This window comes from Triticum urartu, chromosome 7, assembly GCF_003073215.2.
Source record: "Triticum urartu cultivar G1812 chromosome 7, Tu2.1, whole genome shotgun sequence".
NCBI lineage: Eukaryota > Viridiplantae > Streptophyta > Magnoliopsida > Poales > Poaceae > Triticum > Triticum urartu.
Window position 1 is genome coordinate 576,945,406 of NC_053028.1, and position 22,562 is coordinate 576,967,967.

Here is a 22,562-nt window from a genome sequence, read left to right on the forward strand (position 1 = left end):
GAAAAACGGCCACGTGATGCCACGAACAATTTTTAAAAACAAATTGTATACGGGAGCACGTACGCTGGTTGCGTGGTCGGCTGTACCTGTCCGAACTGGAGTGCGCCATTTGGACCACATGTCTGCGAGCGGGGCAGCGGGCGTCGGGTCCCGCGGGGGTCGACTCAACGAATGCGAGCCGTGGGTTCCTGATAGTATCCATCTTTTGATTTTGCTACCCAAAAGTGATGGTAAATCACGACAGGCTCCATCTCTGCGTACGCGTGAGGAAACAACCCGCAAGATTATTATTTTTTTGGTTTTTGCGTGAGAGAACACTTGTTGTATGACTCAACCAAAGTGGTGTTTTGTTAGGAAAAACTTGCGATCTACTTCCTCCGTCCGGAAATACTTGTCATCAAAATGAATAAAGGAGATGTATCTAGATGTATTTTAGTTCTAGATACATTCTTTTTTGTCCATTTTGATGATAAGTATTTTCGAACGAAGAGGGTATTCATTAACTGTCAAGGTCGTACAAAAAACACCAGAAATACAAATTACACTTAGGTCTGTAGACCATCTACCGACGACTACAAGTAGGGAAGCGAGTCAAAGCACACTTAGGGTGTGGGGGTGGGGGGGAGCCGTGCCAAGTCATAGTCAATACAAGTTTCCCCAAGACCCATCAAGCTTTGGATTTCTTTCACCAAGGAGAAGTAAATCGATCTATTCATGCCGCTGCCTTGAACCATTTTCACAACTTCCAAAGAGTCGACCTCGGTAGCAACAGGTCATTAGCTTCTCATGAGAGCAAGTTATAGTCCCTCCATACAAGCACACAGTTCCACTTCCACTCGGCAAGGAAGTTCTCTGCACGATGACAAGATAATACCACCCTGATTGTCGTGGAGAATGATGCCCGCACCAGCACCCCCGTTTGATGCAAATGAACCATCAGAGTTCATCTTCACCCACCCAGTGGCTGGAGGACTCCACACAAGAAGAAAAGCTTCCGCTGGTTTCTCACGTACATGAACTACTAGATGATCAAATGAGACTGCTCCTTTTCCTTTGCCAGGGTCTGGTAGAGGGTCTTGCAAGACGCCTAAAATGGAATAAAGATAGCTACACAAGAATCTCTTCGAGACTTACATGGGGGAGGAACCTTATCATGCACAATTTCATTTCGGTCATGTCAACATCTCCATATCATCAACTTCAGGTATAGCCACTCCTTCCCTGTGTTCCAAACATCATCCAACAAATGGTTTTACACACATCAGGCATTGTGTTCCATAGCTCCTTTGCTAGAGAGCATCTACAGTGTGCATGAAAATTATCTTCAGGCTCTGTTCCACACAACGGGCAAATAGTAGTAACCTCAAGGCCACTCTTGTGTTTGTTTTCCCAAGTCGGTGGTGAGTTTATAGCAACATGCCCGCAAAATTCCAGATGGTAGGAGGAACACCACGGGACCAAATTGGTTTCCAGCAAGACCGTTGCCCACCAGGCACCAAACTTGACGCAACTGCATGTTCACGGGAGGCTTCATATGAGGGCCAAGTTGTAGGGGCTTTTAACCGAGAAAATACCATACTTTCCAAGCCCCATGCAAGTGTATCTTCTTCCAACCTCGGCAATGCTCTTATTCTTCAGATCTATGGAACATCACAAGGTAGGAGGTAATTTATCAATAGATCAAGGTTCCAGGAAACATTATCATTCAGGAGCTCTGAAACATATCGAATTTTGCACCTCCCTTGCGTTGTTACTAGTTTATATGAATCCGGTCTTGGAATCCAATTATCACGCCACATCCGGATGGCTCTTATGTTACCAACACACCATGCAAGTCCTTCTTTAGCAGATCAATGCCATGACTAATCGCAAGCAAGGAAGATGAGACATTACTAGAAAAACGACGTGTCCAAGGAAGGTGATTCAATGCTTTCCAATGGTCCTTTCACCACCCCTTCTTCGATCCCCAATAGAAGTTCCTGGCCATCCTAGTCAAATCATCACACACCGAGAAGGGTGGTTTAAAAACTCCCATATTATACATAGGCAAGGCTTGTGTGACTAACTGATAACCCCCTCAAAACAAGAGCTAGTAATACTTAAAACAACCCACACTTGCTCCTGCATAGGAACTGGGTATGCTTGACGAAATAAGATGGAACATTTCTTATAATTCAGGCGTTGCGTAGTAGCCATTCCATATAAATCAAGATCACTTTTTATGTTCGTAGCTTCATCATGAGAATCCTCAAAAAACAGCATAGTGTCATCCACAAAAAGTAAGTGTGAGATTTTTGGCACCCTTCGGCGGATTTTTACCATGATATTATTGGAATTCATGCCATGCTTAAGAATAACATAGAATCCATTAGCGGCAAACAAGAAATAGAAAGGGTGATAATGGACCCCCTTGCCGAAGCCCATGTGTTGGTGCAAATGAATCCAAAGAGGGCCCCATTAATTTAACAGAAACCTCATCGATGTGATACATGTCATAATCTAGTTAATCCATCGATGAGAGAAACCCAACCTTTTGCATCACTTGTTCCAGGAAACCCCAATCCACCCTAATACACTATCATAAGCCACAGATAAATCCAACTTGTATGCATAGAAGCTCTTGCTTTATGTAATGATTGCACTCAAAGGCAGCAAGGGCATTATCAGTGATCAAACTACCTGGAACGAAGGCACTTTGCTCTTGGGAGATAAGATCATCCAGTACAGGCCATGGTCTAATCACTAGACACAACACTTGGAGATCACTTTATAAATTAGATTACATGTGCTGATGGGCCTAAAATCATATAATTTCTTTTTTTGAATGAGTACTATAGAAGTAGCGTTCACACCTTGAGGCAAAGGAGGTTTCTGTGGAAGTTCAACATCCTCTACAACACCTATTTTCCCACTACCCACCTTGTTCAAGTATCAAATAAAACTTATCTAAATTCCTTTTTAGCAAGCATAACGTTCCATCATCCACTGCTTCTTTAGTACTACAATCTTAAGTACATTCCCCTTTTCTCTCCATTTTGATCCTCCCCTCATATCTATGAGTTTTTTCATTTGTTTTACCTAAAAAACACTTTAGCTACCCCATATTTAATTAATTACCAAATACAATCTTATTTTTTGGTAAGGCAATAAGGGTTTACAAATCGAATAATTTATTTGGCAAGTAAATTATGAGCATATTTTTTTGGTAAATGCTTATTTGCACAACCGCGGTAATATGGACAGGTAAATCATGGGCTAGCGTACTAAATAAAAGTTGCCAAATATGCCATTAATTAAAATTAACTATTGCATGCAGAAAAAATGCAATTAGAAGCACGTAGATAGATTACAAAAAGGGTTTTGCTAATTTACAGTCGCTCAAGATTTTTTCCGTTCTTAACAGACACTAAAGATCATCAACCTATGTAAGATCTTTTTTTGCTAAACTTCAAGAAATAAGTAACACAACAAGGTGTTTTCCTTTTATAGCTTACCAGTCTAAAGTACAATAAGGTGAACTTCAAAAAAAGTATGAACATTTTGATAAAATCAACCGTGGAGATAATAATACATTTTGTGTACATGATGAATAAATTTTTATAAGAAAGTGATCATCAGTTTAGCCATATATGAATAGATTTGTAAACTGAACTTGGGGTTGGTTGATTCCCAAATCGCCCAAGACGTATATGTCTTCATTTAAGAAATGACAAAAGGTGAAGGTCCTCTCTAAAGTAGAAGATTTTGTTGCGAAACCAAATTTTTGTTGGTTTTTTGTTGGGAATTTCAATCTCTCACGAGACCATATGTTTTTGGCATTTCCCCTATGTTTATGGAAATAAATACTCCTACCATTTTTCAGGTTTTGCACTTTTTACTTGCATCAAATTTTTATTTTATATGATCATTGTCTATAGTATTTTTTGAGAAAGAGCGCCGACCGTTCTCTGACCAAGGGAAATACAGAAAAGAAAAACAGGATCTGGAAGTGCCAGAATGCAAGAAAAAGAAGAAATAAACCGAACCGAATAGGCCACGAGCCCCATGACCACAAAAATGACCGTCTCCTCCCCCTTCATCCGCTTCGCTATTTGCTTGTTGTACTATCTTGCTGCGGGGTATAGTACAACAAGGGGTACTTTTTAAAAACTGCGTTAACATATTAGTAAAATCAACTGGCGAGACGTGAACCAACCTGTGGTTGGATGGTTAGAGTGACAGTGGTATTCTTAGCCCACCAGGGTTTAAGTCCTAGTGCTCACATTATTCCTGAATTTATTAAAAAAAAATCGGCAATGCGCTTTTAGTGGGAGGAGATATTCCCGTCGACGAGGAGGCGCGACTTCGTAAATCTTAAAATGATATGCCGGCTTAGTCTCTTGAAGGTGCTCATAGGGGTAGGGTGTGTGTTTGTGCGTTCGTAGAGGTGAGTGTATGCGCGTATGCATGAGTGCTTGCGTCTGTATCATGTTAAAAAAAATCAACTAGCGAGACAATAACACATTTTGTGTACTAGATGAACAAATTCTTACAAGAAAGCGAACATTAATTCATGCATCTATGGATAAATTTGTAAATTCAACTTGGGGTTGGCTAATTCCCAATCAAGACGTATATGTCGTCAATGAAAAAATGACGAAAGGTGAAGGCCCTCTCTAGAGTATAAGATTTACTCTCCATTTTTAAATATAAGTCTTTTTAGATATTTCAATATGAACTATATAAGGATGTATATAAACATATTTTAGAGTGTGGATTCATTTATTTTGCTCTGCATGTAGTCCATATTAAAATCTATAAAAGGACTTATATTTAAGAATGGAGGAAGTATATGTTCCTTTTGTAGGAATATATTTAGAGTATTTTTCCATGGCAGTGATTTGGATCAAAGAACTGCGACACCAAATTCTTATTGATTTTTTGTTGGGAATTTGAATCTCTCACGAGACCATATTTGTTTGCATTTCCCCAATTTTTATCCAAACAAATACTCCTGCCCTTTTTCAGGTTTGCGGTTTTTCCCCCCCCCCCCCCCCCGCTACTTGCAAATTTTACTTGCGTCAAATTTTATTTTATATTTTCAGCTTTCTATAGTTTTTCTCTGGAAAAGGATCTCGGACCATTCTCTGACCCGGGGCGATCCATGAAAAGCAATATCTGAAAGTGCCAGAACGCAAAAACAAAATAGAAGGAACCCACGAGGCCACGAGCCCCACGACCACAAAAACGATCATCTCCTCCTCCCTCCCTCCGCTTCGCTATTTGCTTTTCATATAAGCCATAACTCGGCTCCTCCATTGCTCCTTTTCCAGCCTCCCGCTTCCTCCCGCCGTCGCTGTCCCCACCGGCCTCCCCCCCGCCGCCCCATCCATGGCCTCTCGAAATCATGGCCCTACCCCCGCCTCCTCCCTCGCCACGCCCCTCCTCTCCGACTCCATCACGCCCACCACGCCCACCCGCGCGGCCAACGGCCACGCGCGGGGCCACGACGGCGACGACGACCTCTGCGCCGCCGCCTCGGTGTGCGACGGCGGAGACCCGTTCGCGTTCCTCTCGGGGGACAGCCGCCCGCCGCGGCCGCCGGGCCCGTCCCCCGCCGACCCGTTCCGCAACAGGACGCCGTGGCTGGGCGGCCCGTACGGGTGGGCCAGGACGCTGCTGCTCGCGCCGGTCGCGGCGGCGCGGCTCGTGCTCTTCGGGCTGGCCATCGCGATCGGGTACGCCGCCACGTGGGTGGCGCTGCGCGGCTGGACCGACTCGCGGGAGCGCCCGCGGGAGGGCGCCGGCCCCATGCCGGCCTGGCGCCGCCGGCTCATGTGGGTCACCCGGCTCTCCGCGCGCTGCATCCTCTTCTCCTTCGGGTCAGTATATACCTCTGCCTCAGCAAGCGCTGTTAGCAGCAGCAGCAGCAGCTCTGCTCGGATTGGGTTTCGATCTGATCTGAACATTTGGCGCTCGATCGATGAGCCGCTGGGAAGCTTCGAGTTTTTTCACTAGATGATTAGGTTTCGGCCGCGAGGCGACACATGCCGAAGCTGCCGCAGATGGCTGACGCGATCGGGAGATGTTTGGTTGGTTTGCAGAATTTGGGGGGATTTGCGCTGCGGCACGTGTGTGGGCAGCGATTTTGTTTGGTGGGGGCGACGCCGACGCCGTATCAGCTCGGAAGGTGAAGGACCGTGCGGGTGACTTTGTTTGTTACGACATGCACTTAATACGGCTGACCGACAGGAACGGGAGTGCCCGTCTGGTTAATATCACAGTTCACCGTAGGTTGGAAACTGATTCTTGCACGGTCCTTCTCCCTCTGGTTAGCTTTTGCTTGGGTTTGTAGATCACACAACATTGCTGGTTACATCCTTGTTAATACCCAAGGAGAGAGAGAGCTATACCCAAGAATAGAAGAGGACAATTATTTCAACAAAATTACTCCCGATAATTTGGTTACATCCTTGTTAATTGGGGGCATGGACCAGGTGGTCCGTAATGTGTGTGACTGTGGATAATTCAAATGGGAATAATGTATAGACAATTCAAATGATGATGATGTCCATGCTGGAAGCACAGTTCATGGGTTCTGCTTGTGGGGTGTACGACCTTATTCTTTACACAACTGGCAATTGCTAATTTGAACGTTTTGGATATAATTCATTGAATGTTTTTAAAATGATGTCAAAGTGGTGACTGGTGGGGAACCTTGCTTCAATCCTTCCTTGAAATAAAATGAAAAGCTAACTGGCGAAAAATTATTTGTACAATGTGCTCTACTGCTTGTTTATACTTACTGGAGGGTTTCTGGTTTTGACCGCATACATATCATATTTTCTCATCTTATAATGCTATTGAATACTGCCTGATATTTATTGGCCACTCGTTTGTACTCTCAGGTATCACTGGATCACACGAAAAGGAAGGCCTGCGCCTAGAGAGCTTGCACCTATAGTCGTTTCCAATCATGTATCATACATAGATCCCATATACTTCTTCTATGAATTGTTCCCAACCATTGTTTCATCGGATTCCCATGATGCCATACCATTTGTTGGAACAATCATAAGAGCAATGCAGGCATGTGCCTTTACATTCTCCTCTTGAAGCATCTCAATTTGCAAGTTCCTTTCAAGTGTCAAACTTTATGACAATTTATACCTATCTTACAGGTTATATACGTTGATAGATTCTCGCCAGCTTCAAGGAAGTCAGCTGTGAATGAAATAAAGGTTAGGATGCTTCCCATCAGGCCTTTGACCCCATAGTTGTTCTGCACTTCCTACTTTTGTCATCTAAAGTGCACGGCGTAAATGATTTTAAAAGTTGATTACATGAAACTCATACTATGACATAAGACAAACAACTTGATTGTCTATTAGTTATTGTGTTCATATGGTACATTTTAGGATGTGCTTTCAGAGAAAGGCAGCTGGCAATAGCTTTCCGCGTGTCCTGTTGTTCCCTGAAGGCACTACAACAAATGGGAGATTCCTGATTTCATTCCAACATGGAGCATTCATACCTGGCTACCCTGTTCAACCAGTTGTTGTTCGTTACCCCCATGTGCACTTTGACCAATCCTGGTTAGTTTCTCTAAGATTACACATTTTTTTTCTTTTTGTGCTGTTCCCTGTCATAATTGTTATTGTGTTTCAGGGGAAACATATCACTAATAGCACTCATGTTCAAGATGTTCACCCAGTTTCACAACTTCATGGAGGTCTGCATTTCTTGCACACCTCAACCACTGTCTCTCATGTTTATTGGCAGCAATTCCTCACACAATAAGCTCATTCCTTATATGAATAATTGATTTTACAGGTAGAGTACCTCCCTATTGTCTACCCCCCTGAGATCAAGCAAGAGAATGCCCTTCATTTTGCAGAGAATGTAATACTGTTTTACTCAAATGAATCGTCCTTTCAACTCCTATGGTTTCTGTAGCAATGCGGTCATGATATTTTTATTCTACAGACCAGCTATGCTATGGCACACGCCCTTAATGTTTTACCGACTTCTTATTCATATGCTGATTCAATGATTGCGTCAAGAGCAGAAGAAGCTGGAAAGGTAACAGGCCCCCTACAACACTGTCTCTATTCTAAATTCATGTGCCAGTTTTGACCTTGTTTTCTGGAGTCCTTACAATATGGAATCTTCCAGAATTTCAAATGGCGGTAACTGGAGATGGGCATGCGTTCACTTGAGTAGGAAGTAGGAATTTGACTCTAATAAGCTGAGTTTCCATTTGCAGGCCAACTGCTCAAGTTATATGGTGGAAATGGCTTGGGTAAAAGAAGTAAGTCTTTCTTAAATTACACTGTATGTAGAACTTGGTGAACAAACCTATCAAAGAAACATCATAAGATTGTGAAGTTGTGCTATTATTGAAGAAAATGTTATGGTACAACGTTGATTTCATTTGCCTTTAAGTTTGCTTCTTTGTGCATCTAGAGTTATCTCTTGCTTCACTGTAATGAGACATTTTTCTTCTCTGTGAGGATAGATGAATGATAGTTGTAGACTTGTACGTAGTTGATTTTTTTCCATGATCCACGCAGCGTTTTATTTCACATGTTGGCTCTTTCCGAAGTACTGTGAATACTGCTTTCAGCTATGTGATAGTATCTGATTTTCTTTTTTACTTCTGTTCTCAGGTGTATGGTGTAAGCACAGCAGAAGCAATGGAACTCTTGGAGCACTTTTTGGCTATGAATCCAGACAGCGAGTAAGTTCTTCATCCCTTAACTGACAACTACTGGATTACCTTATAGAAGATTATAAAAGTTTGGTCATTAACGTTTGCTTGCTTAAAGGATGCAACATTATTTCAGTTCTCTGTTTATAAGTAGACACGCCTATTATTTTTCTGTCATTCCGCAGTAGTGATAAATACAATTAATCAATTCTTGCAGTGGACGTGTTAAAGCACAAGATTTTTGGGCTCTTTTTGGCCTATATTGCAGTCCTCTATGCAAGAAGGTACTAACACTCTCCTCCCTGCAAATACCATCAAGCTTAATTTCCTTGAAGCAAAATTGACAGAAAAGTTACTTGAAACTATCATCTTTGCTGAACTCGCATAATTGTTTCAGATATTTCACTACTTCGATTTTGAAAATAAGGAATCCATCACATTCCGACAGGTATGGGACTTGAAACGCAGTCTTATCTCGTAGCTGGCATATGTTTACCCTGTATCGTCATAGGCTATTTGCTGTATGTTTTCCTAACATGCTACCACGGCGCTACCTGATGTACACAGTTCCTGGTCGGGTGTGCGCACCTCAGGAAGCAGCCATTGTTTGAGGGAGTGTGCGAAACCGCCTTCGAGAAATGCAAGGCCCCCGGGACCTCTGACATATCCCTTGCACAGCTAGCCGACGCCCTGCGGTCGGGCATGCTTCCTCCAGCAGACGATGGGGTGAGTTTTCGACCTTCAGGTCCACTTGGATGCAACATTAGTGTGCCGACTTGACTCACCCTGTCTGTTCTCCGATTCCAGATGCTGAAGCTGTTTGAGACGTTTGACATTGACGACGACGACAAAATCAGCAGGGATGACTTTGTGGCATGCCTTGCGAGGTTCCCTTTCATGATCGCCCTCTTTGCTGGCCGGATCAACGGGGAGGTTTACATCGAGATAGTTTGATGATTGATGGAGTTGTAACCCCTCAGTTTGATGGTTGATGGAGTTGTTACCCCTCCTTTGTGTAGAGGGGTGATTGCGCCACTCCACTGTCCGTTTAGTCGAGACAGATCAAAGTCCAGCTTATACCTCTGCCGCTTTGTGCATCTCAAACTGGCTAACCAGTACAGTGCGGCAATTTTGTTCCATTTGTTCTTCGAAGGGATATGCGTAGATAGGAGTGTTGTGGCACAATGGATTCTGCATATGGTTGTTGAATTGGATGTGCACATAGAAAGCACCTGTAACATCAACTAGAAGTTTTTGGGGAGATAATTCTGACTTTCCCTTGCACGTTTATATCTTTAGTACTGCACGATCATAACACTTATAACTGAGATAAGTGTGAGAAAACAAGTCACACGTCATCACATTGCAGCGTTTCCAAGACGATGAGTTGAGTTTACTCAGTAGGCAAGACGGTTTTTTGTGGACGATGAGTTGAGTTTGATCAATCACATTGCAGGGTCAACACATCGACAGCACCTCTGTTTTCACGTTTTATGGCTTTCCGAGAGGGTATTTACACAAGAGAAAACAAAGGAGAAACGAAGAGAGCTAAAAACAAGAAACGGCATCAAGGAGGCTGGCTAAAAATATTAGTCTGCCGTGCCGTGGCACGAGACAAGAAGATTTTTTTTACAGTATATGTATGGTGCTTCTTGTCTCTTTTTTCCTTTCTCCTGTTCTGTTCCTGGAATATCTTTACATTACAATGCACTTCTCTTTCTTCGACTCGGTTCTTGCAGGCGGTGGGACATTTGACCTCTGCTGCAGAATTGAAACCACAAGTGATTCAGACAAGTGAAAGGATGAACCGGCTGCATAAGAATTACATATAGGATATAAAATGTGTAAAGTAGGCCAGGACAAAGATAGGCCGCCCCTGGTTACTAAGCGATTGTGAATCATTGATACCATAAGAATTGTTAAAAACACCAGGAATGATAAATTTCAGTGCAAGGACTACAGAGGAATTTACTATTTAGGATCCATGACTAAATGGATAATTACTGGTTCTGTGCAATATATTAATTTCATGTAAAATATGGAAAATAGGTAGTTTTTGACATTGTAGCAACAACATAGATGGTTCACAAGTTGACATTAAAATAACTTCAGTACAAAAGTGATTCCCACCCCCTCCCCTGTTAATAAAACGGTGGGAGTTGGAGTCTAAAGTCCCATGCCTATTCCCTTCTGAATTCCCAATCCCCCAACCAAACAATAGATTTGAAGTCTCGTACCCCGTAAATTCCCATTCCCTAGATCTAATTACCCCAAACCAAACACGCTGGGTTGTGGTCATGTTTCACTCAAATAAAATGAAAGTACTAGGTCAAAACTATAGCATGTACTTGTTGCATTTTGCAACATGGTATATACAGGTTCACAAATCTCCCACATTTGACCTTTAACTATGGGATTAATGGGATGACAGTTGTCAGGACATAAAGAATATAATAATTGTAGCAGGCAATGCGTGATAATTACTCCCTCCGTTCACTATTATAAGATGTTGTAACTTTTTTCTGAATCGGATGTATATAAACGTGTTTTAGTGTGTTTGTTAACTCATTTCAATCCATATGTAGTCCAATATTGAAATATCCAAAACGTCTTATAATAATGAACAGAGGAGTAGATGTTTACTGGCCGTGATGATTAAACGTTCGCTATATTAGCAACATGCATCAAGCCAAAGGAAACATACCCTTGGGCCAACAACAAGTCCTGGCCGGCCTGATGATTGATTGGGTGTCTGGTGTGTTTGCGTCTGTTGCTGCTGTTGTTGCTGAGGCTGCTGCTGTTGTGGTGGAGGCTCCTGTCGTTGAGGTTGCTGCCCAAACTCCTGTTGTTGAAGTGCGATAGCTAGCTCTAAATCCGAGCTGCCAATATAAAAGAAAACCATGCGCACAGGTTAGGCCTTGGGAATGTACACGTGCAAATACAAGTATACTTGAGGGTTCTACTATTGCCTGCAAACATGCATTGTGCAATTTTCTTTATCACTACACATTTCCCTAGTCAGTCTAACCTGTTAAATGGGCTAACACGCGCACATTTTCCTAATCAGGCTAAATGTCATGCTATCTTGTTGAACAGGATAATTCATACACATTTTCCTAGTCAGGCTAATATCATGCTAGCCTGTTAAACGGGTTAACCTAGACCACATAGGTGCTACAAGCCTACAACCATCTCTTTGCATCAGAGATCCATCATACCATACTGATAATGCATCTAAAACTATGATTGCCGGCAGTATTTTAAGTAACCAGATGTATAGATAAAAAAAGGACAGCCCGGTGCATGTAGCTCCTGCTTGTGCAGGGTCTTGTGTACGCAGTCTTTCCCTACATTTCTGCAAGAGGCCGTTCCCAGGACTCAAACCCGTGACCTCATGGTCACAAGACAACAGCTTTACCGCCGCCTTGCAACCAGATGTCTAGATAAACCTTTTAACATTTTTACAGCATGTCATGTGTATACTCTACATAAAACCTACTCTCCATATCGGTCATTCAGCCAAGCATGAAATGAGAAGTTCAATACAAAATTTAAGATCCCCAACCAACTCATCAACCAGGCAAGGAACTAGAACGGGAAATAGCCACAACACTCGGTAGAACAGACTGGATTGCAAACCTAAAACAAGCAGAAGTGCAGAACAGAGCCAAGAACAGCAAAAGGCATAACTAAGAACAGCAGAGTGGGAAAATACTACTGTACATAGCTTCAACTGGCATCATAATATCACATCATATCTGACAATACAGATATTAACATGGTTGCAAAGGTTAAAAGTTATGCAATAGTAACTTGGATAAGATTTGCTTTTCGGCCAACATAGAACTTGGCAAAAAAAGAAGAGTAGGAGGGGCATACTCTCCAGATGAGTTTGGCAGAGCGGAATTGTCAAATTGAGCAATATAGTCCTGCACATAGAATAGACAATGGATTATATAATCTTATACTCCCTTAGATTTGTCTAGATACAGATGTATCTAACACTAAAACGAGTCTAGACAAATCCGAGTCAACTAATTCGGGACGGAGGTAATAGAACCCAATGACAATCACAAAAATTTATTGATGTTGCACATACAGCAGTAGTCGTCATGGCCTGCTGTTGATTCCATGAATCATTTCTGGGACTTTCAGCCGTAAATGGCGTGAAGTTACTAGTGACAAAAACCCCATCTCCATTCACCTAATGATTGCCAGTTGAGAACAAAACAAATCAGTAACTTCCATTTCAAGTGAATAGAAGTGTTGGTGGAGAGGGCTATTACATACCTCATCCAACTTTTGCCATACCAAATCAGTTTGGCTGAAAAAACCCTGATCAGTTGCTAAGAGATATAGACTTCCGTTATGCTGCACAAAAAGCATGGAGAAAATAAAGACAGCAAGCTTAATAGCTTATTACAGTAATTAAATAGTCTGACTTAATTAATTATCATACCTTGAACATACTGTTGAAGTGGTTATTGCGGAAGAAGACACAAAGCTCTCTTTCCTTGAGACCCTCTTGTAGACAAAACAAACTGTAATGATGAAAATTTTGCCACATTAATTATGAACAAGAGAAATCCATGCGCTTAAACCTATGAACGGATATGTACCCATAGACAGTCAGCTGGTTAGCAGTGCTCTGTAGAAAATTATCAATCAGGTCCCCTGCAAACAAACAAAGGAGTGTGAAGATAAATATTGTGAATAGATATTCATGACCCAATTGCACAACTGGTAACTGGAAAATATCTCACATTGATGATCTGCAGCTCCATTTTCCAAGCATTGACTACTTTCCGCGATCTTGTCAGCCTGCTCAGCAAGAACCACCTCACCCTCATACACTGGCTCCTCAGTTTGAAATGCCATGTTTCCACTGCCAAGTACGTGCTCTTCTCCTTGATAGATTGGCTCATTCCCCTGAATGCTTGAAGAGGCAAGCACAGCAGTGTCTAGAGAAGCAACTTTCTCATCCTGCTCAGGTATAGCACCCATAGGAGTAGCTTGACTAGTTACAGTTGCTGAGTCACAGCTGTTCTCAGTATCAGAAACCTGAGGGGCAGTATCATAAGCCTGAGGTGTAGCACCCATAGGAGTAGCTTGACTAGTTACAGTTGCCGAGTCACAGCTGTTCTCAGTATCAGAAACCTCAGGGGCAGTATCAGAAGACTGAGTGTCATGAATTTGCATAGTAGAATATTCTCTGCGGGTTTCTTTACTAGCTTCAGCGAGATCAGGAGCAGGAGCAGGAGCAGAAGCTTCGCCATCGAGAACAGAAGATTCATGAGAAGGGCAGGCAACAGTAGATTCTGAAGATTGAACAGGTATATCAAGGTGCGCTACTAACGCATCCCTTTTCCCATCTTCCTCTGTTTCTTTAGAGGTCAAAGCTTGTTCAGATTCTGAAGACGCAACTTCACTAACATTAGCATCAGAATTTGTGTTCTGTAATGTAGAATCATGACTACCTTCCTCTTTATTTGACAGTCCTACCACCTCAGGTGCCTCTAATACAAAGCTCTCACTACGTGGTGTATCCTCTATATTGGAGGATGAATGACTCTGCGAAGTGCTGAAGGAAACAGATCCATCAACAACATTCGTGCTTTCAGCTTTGGATAGACTAAGGACTCTCCTTAGTTCCTCGTCTTCCTCACGGTCACCTCGTCTCATTTGCAGTTCAGCTGAATCTGAGAGTGTACTTTCATCAAATGATTTCCCTAGAGAAACAGTAGGTGACGGAACCCCTAATGCTGCTGCTGTTGCGGCAGCAAAATCAACAGTTTCTTCCTCTGCAACATGTTTATCCTCTTCTGCTGGTTTCTCTGACTTATATTCAGCAAGCCCAGAAGCAAGAGCATTGTATGACTTTGATCCAATGGCACTAGCAGTGTCAGTATCCTAGAAATTGATATGAAGCAGTATTAGCATGTCAGTGATGTTATAGGCACAGCTAATAAAGTGATGCTGTATCTACTTTGTAGTCATGAGTCACGTGACACATTTAAGCAGACATGGATGTTGAACAAGAGCACAGCTAGCATTCACATACATACAGTCAGAAACCGTGTTAGTCATGCGTCTTTGTTCGTGGAATTGCATTGCACAACATAAACAGGTCATCAATTATTGAGTTTTTTAGTACAAAAAATAAGTCTACTAAACCTACACTGGAATTTAAATATAATGTCCGTATGCAAGCATAACCTTTTGCAGAAGCAACTCAAGTGACAATTGAAACACAAAGAGTGAAAGTGAGGGGCATCGGAGTAAGAGAATCGGTTCCCTCAGTTGACAATTCATCTCAACAGAATAGCCATAATTATGACCGATGGTTTAGGCTGCAGACTGGAATACAGTTGGTAGCAACCTAACGTACAAAATGTGGTACGTTTTACCAATACCAAGAGGTCAAAAGAAAGAAAACTAATGTCACATGAACATCCCAATGCTAGTAAAAGCAGGGAACTCCTCTGCACTACAGATAAAGGGCATGCAATTGCAAGCAAACAGACTTCAGAGACCGAATAAAGTCACACAAACAATCACAATAAAAATATCTCCTAAGAATGAATATGTAGTAAATATTGCTGACAGGGCTCAGAACTCAGGGAGACCCAAATTTTAAAGATGGTATAGTCTTGCACTCTTGCACATGCATAATGCCTTCGGAAGCAAAGACATTGCACACTCTACAGCGGTCAATGTTTTATACACATATATTTTAAGTATTCCCCATATGCGTATATTCTACATCATTCATCATCTATGCAATAGTGTGATTACCAAAATTGAAAAACATAAACATGGATGGAAAAAGTACCAAGACCATATGCAAGATAGCATTGAATCCTTTAATCAAGTTCACGGGCATACAAATACTGATTTCTCACGTTTATGAACCTGGCCATTCATGTGTCAAAAATTTACATTTCACCTAAAGTATTAGGGCTGTTGTATGCAAGTTAGGTGAGACAGGCTATACCAATCTCAATAAATACCAAGCAAAATCAAAGGTTACTTGTTGGTCATGTAACAGCCAATTCGTAGTGTGGTTTGTCATTGCAGGAAAGCAACATGTAAACCTAATATGTCATAGGGATAAGTAATACCTGAGGATCGACTATCCATCCATGGTATAATGGAATATCCAGAAGATCAAATATGGCGCGCTCTGGGGTGAACTCAAAGTCATCAACCCTGCAACGTTGACATAAATGCACCTCAGAACAACAGACTAAATGCCATACATACACACACACACACACACACACACCCAGGGGCACCCATAAAACATCAATCTGGAAACATCGAACGCACTTTCTGAACATGACATTCACATCGATGCCAGTCGTGAGGCGCGGTAGAAGGTCTATCGCGTCTGAGATGTTGTGCTCCCAGTTGCGGGCGTACTCCTCGTCCCTGCCCTGCGAGTCACAACCCAACCCTATTTTCAGAAAAGAACATCGCAAACGGCCACAAACTTATTAGCGGCGGGAATGCTGATCAGCTGGCCGAACCTGCGCACTGCTGTTGGAGTCAATGAGGCGGTCGGCGACGAGGGACAGCAGCTTCTGCTGCGACACCTCGCCCGCATCCGGGTTCAGGCTGATCACGTTCTTCAGCAGCAGCACGTTACCTGCAGCACAAAAAACGGGCGCGCCAAAACCCACGCAGGTGAGATCGGGAGCAAAACCAGCCCGCGCCGCGCGCGGAATCCACCAAAACGGCGGGTCGACCCGAGCGGGGGAGGAGAGGCGAGGGGAGGGGAGGGGGGCTCTCACAGATGGCGAGGAGCGGGCAGGGCCCGTTGTCGTTCTGGTAGACGATGGGGGTGCGGCGGCCGAGGAAGTCAACGGCCCTCGTCTTGTGCATCACCTCGGGGGGCTCGAGCGGCTGCGCAGGCTCCGGCTCGGGATCCAGCGCGCCGAGCGGCGGCGCGGGCGGCGGGAGCGGGGGCGTGTCCGCGGACATGGATCTCCCCCCGCGATCGCCCGGGGCAGGGCCTAGGTCACCGGAGCCCTAGCACCGGGTTGTCGCCGGCGCCGTAGGAGTCGGACCCCGCGTGCGCGCGCGCGGCGTCGCCGGGCGGATTGGAGGGAGGAATGGCGAGGCGAAATCGGGAGAGGAATAGAATACCGAGGAGGAGAGGAGAGACAGTGGGGCGCCCGCCTGGGTCTGGTCTGGCTGGGTTGGCCGATGAGGTGGGAAGAGCGGGCGAGGCGAGGCGAGGGAGGATCCAGGGGGGTATTAGCAAAGTTTCCTAAACTAGGGGAATCTCTATGGGGGATCATTACCGACTAATCGAGCGGTGGCAGTTTACTCGATCTGGTCCCCGGGGTTTGCCGTAATGGGATCCTTGTCCTCTTCTCTGCTGTTCTGGTGCCTTCCGACTCGATCCCCGTGCCATTTTGCAATTAATAAAGTGCTGCCGGGAGTATTGGGTTTTGGATTTTATGTACAGACGGTTGCAAGTTGTAACAAACAAACCAACGGCTCCTGTGTCCATCTGTCTCCACAGCTAGGCCTGCACTGTCATCCGATGATAACATCGAAGCCGAGCAGTTTTTAAGGGTTTAGTTTGGTAGCAGATGAAACAAACCTTAAAAAAACTGGTTATGTACCATGGTGAATTGGTGATCGAAGCTTAGCGCACGGAAAGAAACTTAGCACGGAAGCAACGGCACGCGCTCGCTTGCTTGGAGGAGTCGTTGCACGACTCGCCGCACGTCTGGCTGGAGCCTTTTTGCACGAACCGACGTTCCTTTCTGCGAGCCCCGGCCGTCGGATTGCCCCGGGGGCGTCGGATCCGGCCGTCCGAGTTGCGTGCATGCCAAGCCAGGAGAAAAGGAGGCTTGATTTCCGTTTCGGGCCTCCTCGCGTGTGGTTTGCTTCGTCGCGAGGGATTTGCCGCGTTTAAGACCTCCTGGCCGTTTTTGCTGCGTGGAGGGTCACACCTAACCACGTGACCATCCGACGTTTTGCTTGCTGGAATGAATGAACGGGTGGATTCAGCAACGGCCTACCAAAATACCCCGATCTGGTCCATGCTTGAATAGGAGGGCAATGGGCATAATGCCATCCCAAGATCCGTATACAGTACTGACGACAGACCTCTTTTTCGGGATCTTGAGGGTGTGTTTGGTAGTCTGCATCATTCTGGTATATTCGCGTCTACATCATTTTGGTGTATTCGCATTTGTGAGTCAGTTGTGTCCGGTTGAGTGAATACAGACTAAAAACCATGTTTTACACAACATTGCTTTGTTGCATTCTCCCCAATCTTAATAAGAAGAAACATGCACATGGTTGTTTAATATTCCCTCTGTAAAGAAATATAAGTGCGTTTCTAAACACTTTTATATTAGTTTACGGAGGAAGTGATAAAGTATTTTCTCCCCAGATGCAACGTGTTTGATGTCTGATTACGTGCACGCGAATTATTAACCTCACCCCTTATCCATGTGGTGAACTTACCTCACATGAAAACATGTGTTAAAAAAGAAGAGAAAGGCCGGCTTGGCAGCCCTCGGGTGCTCATCCAACAGCCACAAAATCAAATGGGTGCAAATTATTTTCCAGTAGACTGACGTCCATGTGTGACATGTTTGTGCAGTGAGTAGGGAGACGTTGTTCTACTCGTCTACGACCGGCGAAACAAAAAACGTAAAACACGAAAGTCGTATGAAACAACAAAATGAAACTAGTGGTGAAAGAAAACTTCAACCGGTCGAGCGTGTGTGAAGATTTTGCCAAAATTCACCGGTTCGTAACATGCACATATGAACATGTTAGTGCAATCTAGAGGGAGATGTAGTTCTACTCACTTATGATCGTCGAAACATAAAATGTACAACACGTAAGCCATGTGAAATAGGGAAAATATCAAGTGCCCCCATCCTTGAGGTGCTCCCCATGCTCTAACTTTTAAAAAATAATCAATTCTAAATGTTTTTTTTTGAAAAAACCATGAATGTTCACTTGGAATGTGACTACAACTCCTACAAATTTCAGGTCCAAACTCTAAATGAACATTAAGAAAAAAATGTGAAATCTAGCATGAATGGTGCCATAAAAAGACAAAAGCAACATTTGACACTATTCACATCTGAATTTGTCTTTTTTCTTTCTCAGTGTACATTTTCAGTTTGAACCTGAAATTTTTAGAGGTTGTAGTAACATTCCTTGTGAACATTCAGATTTTTTTCCAGAATTTTTGAAACATTTGAAATTGATTTTTTGATGTTGGAGCATGGGGAGCACCCCAAGGATGGGAGCACCTGACATTTCCCCGTGTGAAATAGCAAGGTGAAGCTAGTGGTGAAACATAATTTCAAGCGATCTACTCTGTGCAAAGATTTTGCCCAAATTCATCGGTTCATAGCATGCACACTTGAACATATTACTGCAGTCTAGTAGTTCTACTCGTCTATGACAGTTGAAAATAGAAAAACTTACAACACGCAAGTCGTGTGAAAAACAAGACAAAGCTAGTCGTGTATGAAAACTTCAATTGCTATCGGCTCATAACATGCACGCATGAGCACATTAGTGCAATGCAGTAGGAGATGTGAATCTATTCGTCTACGCCCGTTGAAACAGAAAACGTACAACAGTGAAGTCGTATGAAACAGCAAGATGAGGCTAGTAATGAAAGGAAACTTCAAACGGTCGACTGTGTGCGAAGAATTTGTCGAGAATTGTCTAAAAAAGCACTAAACATGAACACAAATTTAAAGATTTTCAGTTCACAAAATTAGGAACTGATCGCCTGAATGGAATCACAATGTCGATGCGCATATTTTCCGTGTAGAGCCTATTCCGAATTGAAACACCACTGTGTAAATTAGACATGATTATGTTATGTGGATTAAGGAAGGTGAGTGAAACAGAACACGTGCAAAACCACCTAGCTCGCATCACAGAGCCACCCATCGCTCGGGTCTGGCTCGCTAGAAACGGGAGATTTGATCTTTCCTCCAGGGCTAAGCTTAAAGGTGCATTAAGTTTTGTGCGGACCAAGATGTAGATGAAACTCGTGCAAGCAAACAAAAGAAAAAATGCATCCAGCGGTCTGGCTGAGCTTAATGCAAACTACCAAATACGTCTTTAATGATTAATTCACACCTGGCGAGTATAGTAGGGAGCCTCTCCGAATGTGTCATTCTGCTTCTAAGTGCATTTTCACCTGGGTGAACCGTTTAGTTTTAAGAGTAAAGTTTTTTTTAATTTTTTTAGACAAACATTCTTGAGTGTTTTCCCTATGTATATTTTTGTGTAAAAAGAATAGGCACTCCAAAAAGCTTCAAAATTGAGCGAGAATAGAACATTCAAACATGTGTGTTACAAAACATAGGAGTTTTTTTTATTTTTAACGAAGTGTCAAGGCTACTAATATCGTCACGGAAAATGGTTTATAGAGAACGCAACACATTGAACTTTTTTTGCAGCAAAATTCAACACATTGAACATGAATCAACACTTAGCGTGCATGCCATAAAAACATTCCTCTCGGTATGCTCGCTCCGCCCAGCCCGCTAGCAGGCCAGCTTTTCTATCTACATCTACATCTACACTATTTATAAAAGATCAAATATTATCTTCTTTAAACGCACCCTATAAATCGTACACGGACCCATTATCGTCGTCTGATTAGATCCACTAATCTACAACTTCTACACTATTTATAAAAGATCAAACATTGTCTTCTTTAAACGCACCCTACAAATTGTACACGGACCCATTACCGCCGTCTGGTTAGATCCACTAAACTCAATCAACAGCTAACCTTAACCTAATATGCTATGTGTGTACATTTAGCAATTTACTTTGACTGACCATACTCCACCGCAGAGAAAAACACAAAAATCCCACGCTGGCCAATTAGGAAACAAATCACGGGCACATCCTATAATCTCGGGATTCGCGAGTCACCTGCCGCCACCATGCACGCGAGTCACAGCGGGGGACGCGCGAGGACCTGCGGCTTCCTCCGGGCACACACGACGGTGCACGAGCGGACGGACGCGGTGCCGCCAGCAACAAGTCCGACGAGGACAAAGGACTTCCCTCAGGTAACTCTCCTCCTCCTTCCCCCACTCTCCATCCAGTCCTGCAGCTCAAGCCCCGACAGCCGCGGCTCTCTCTGTCTCCCCTGTTCGTCTTTCGTCTCCTGCGGCGACTGTCGTGGTTCTAAGTCTGACAATAATGTAGGGGGTAGGTATGGAGAGGCAAGATCTTAGCTATGGAGTAGTTGTAAGCACACGAGGTTTACGAGTTCAGGCCCTTCTCGGAGGAAGTAACAGCCCTACGTCTCGGAGCCCGGAGGCGGTCGACTGGATTATGCGTGTATGAATTACAGGGGTGCGAACCCTTTACACTGAGGAGGGGGGTGGCTTATATAGAGTTCGCCGGACCCCTCCGGCCCTCAGTTGTGCAGGGTTTTAAATACATTAAGGTCGGGCGTTACTGGTAACGCCCCTAATAAAGTGCTATGATGACCATAAAAGCTACTTAATAACTGACTGTTAGCGTGCGGAGTGCCTTTAGGTCTCCTGGCCGTCGAGTGGTTGGATCTTGGTCGAGCGATTGCTTCTTGGTCGAGTGTCTTCGAGTCTGTCGAGTGGAACACCTCCAAGTCGATTGAAAGGTGATTTCTTCTAGAGATGTCCTTGAGTAGGGCAGTTGGGACAAGTCCATGACCCTACCCTAGGTACATAGCTTCATCATTAGCCCCCGAATGGATCGAGGTTTGAGTGGGGAAGGAGTTGAGAACTTCTCTGACTCATTTTTCATGCCATGAGCATATCTTGTTTCGGATCAATGAACCTGAGTGACGACAACAACTTCCTTTTCAGTCGCCTTAATCCATTCTTAGTTTTTTGTCGAGTGAGTTTATTTACTTGAAAGGCTCCGAGTGACGGCGTGGAGGAGATCTTCCGTCTGACAAGTTGTTCTGCTGCCCGCAGTTTTAGCGGGATTCGAATTTTGGGAAGAGCGTGGGACGGGGGAGGCCGCAGTAATCGGATGGGATAGGGTGGAGCCGCCTCGATCTCTGCGCCACCTTTTTCGCCACGTATTGCGCGCGCGATTGTTACAGGATTTGACAGGACCGCCCGGGCCTACCAGTCAGCCACTCGGAAGCGACCTCATATAAGGCGTCGGACCGGGGTTTCTTGAACAGTGCATTCCCATTTCCTCTTCTCCTCTTCAGGCTTCTTCGTCGCGCTCGCTCTCGCCCCAGCACCGCCGCTCCGTACGCGTCTCGCCGGCGACGATGGGGAAGGAGAAGACAGCGGCTCTGGAGCGGGCGAAGAAGGCGACGGCAAAGGCGAAGGGGAAGGCGACCAGTCGGGGTGGATCTTCCTCGCGAGCCGGCCTGCCGAAGGGCTGGATCTAGGGCGACTGGATCCGCTCGGCGATCCGCCAAGAAGACCTCGACGACCTAGCCGAAGGAGGGTTGATCCCCCATGGATCGGCGCGACTTCCGGGGAAGGAGTCCGAGCCGCACCTCAGGAGGGTGAGCGTGTTCTCCTTGCCACCCACGTCGACCGTGGATTTTCCTTGCCTCCTCACCCTTTCTTTCGGGGATTTCTGAATTTCTTTGGGGCACAACTCCACCACTTCACTCCCAACACAATCGTGTATCTCGCTGCTTTCGTGTCTTTGTGCGAGAATTTCTTGGGTTGTCGGCCTCGCTGGGGTCTTTTCAAGCACATTTTCACTTGTCGTTCTCAGACGGTGAAAAAGGCCAATCCGAGTGACAAGAGAACACAAGTGATTCAGATGTGTGGGGGTCTTGGTGTTCAGATGAGAGGGAAAAGTTCCTTTCCAGCCATGATTCTTCCCGACTCGGTTCGCGGAT

At 44.3% G+C, this 22,562-nt stretch overlaps 2 protein-coding genes across 4 annotated transcripts; one reads left to right on the forward strand and one right to left on the reverse strand.

Moving 5' to 3' along the window:
• Nucleotides 1–5,260: 5,260 nt before the first annotated feature.
• Nucleotides 5,261–9,979, forward strand: LOC125519754 (lysophospholipid acyltransferase LPEAT2-like). 2 transcript variants are annotated; one of them, XM_048684507.1, is made up of 13 exons: nt 5,261–5,861; nt 6,888–7,068; nt 7,161–7,220; nt 7,411–7,574; nt 7,648–7,711; nt 7,813–7,881; nt 7,966–8,061; nt 8,246–8,290; nt 8,649–8,719; nt 8,907–8,973; nt 9,087–9,137; nt 9,257–9,415; nt 9,497–9,979. In XM_048684507.1, exons 1-13 carry the CDS (start codon nt 5,371–5,373, stop codon nt 9,641–9,643), a joined length of 1,665 nt encoding a protein of 554 aa, XP_048540464.1. In that variant the 5' UTR covers nt 5,261–5,370; the 3' UTR covers nt 9,644–9,979. The 2 variants fall into 2 exon arrangements, with proteins under 2 accessions (XP_048540464.1, XP_048540465.1); XM_048684508.1 differs by lacking the exon at nt 5,261–5,861 and having other exon boundaries at nt 7,398–7,574.
• Nucleotides 9,980–10,120: 141 nt separating this feature from the next.
• On the reverse strand, nt 10,121–16,909 carry LOC125519753 (ubiquitin carboxyl-terminal hydrolase MINDY-2). Of its 2 annotated transcripts, none has more exons than XM_048684506.1 (12): nt 16,483–16,909; nt 16,219–16,337; nt 16,019–16,125; nt 15,811–15,898; nt 13,453–14,599; nt 13,309–13,363; nt 13,149–13,230; nt 12,980–13,060; nt 12,789–12,893; nt 12,569–12,618; nt 11,394–11,568; nt 10,121–10,447 (listed from the first exon to the last, which is right to left on the reverse strand). In XM_048684506.1, the coding sequence occupies exons 1-12, from the start codon at nt 16,670–16,672 to the stop codon at nt 10,385–10,387; spliced, it is 2,262 nt and encodes a 753-aa protein (XP_048540463.1). In that variant the 5' UTR covers nt 16,673–16,909; the 3' UTR covers nt 10,121–10,384. The 2 variants fall into 2 exon arrangements, with proteins under 2 accessions (XP_048540463.1, XP_048540462.1); XM_048684505.1 differs by having other exon boundaries at nt 10,121–10,450; nt 16,483–16,907.
• Between the last annotated feature and the right edge of the window lie 5,653 nt (nt 16,910–22,562).

Coding starts and splice junctions, on each gene's coding strand:
- LOC125519754 (XM_048684507.1), top strand. CDS start 5,371: ATGGCCTCTCGAAATCATGGCCCTACCCCCGCCTCCTCCCTCGCCACG. Junction 7,221..7,410: donor CAGCTGTGAATGAAATAAAG/GTTAGGATGCTT, acceptor ATGTGCTTTCAG/AGAAAGGCAGCTGGCAATAG. Junction 7,712..7,812: donor AGTTTCACAACTTCATGGAG/GTCTGCATTTCT, acceptor TTGATTTTACAG/GTAGAGTACCTCCCTATTGT.
- LOC125519753 (XM_048684505.1), bottom strand. CDS start 16,672: ATGTCCGCGGACACGCCCCCGCTCCCGCCGCCCGCGCCGCCGCTCGGC. Junction 14,600..15,810: donor GATGGATAGTCGATCCTCAG/GTATTACTTATC, acceptor ATCAATTTCTAG/GATACTGACACTGCTAGTGC. Junction 12,619..12,788: donor AGGCCATGACGACTACTGCT/GTATGTGCAACA, acceptor TTCTATGTGCAG/GACTATATTGCTCAATTTGA.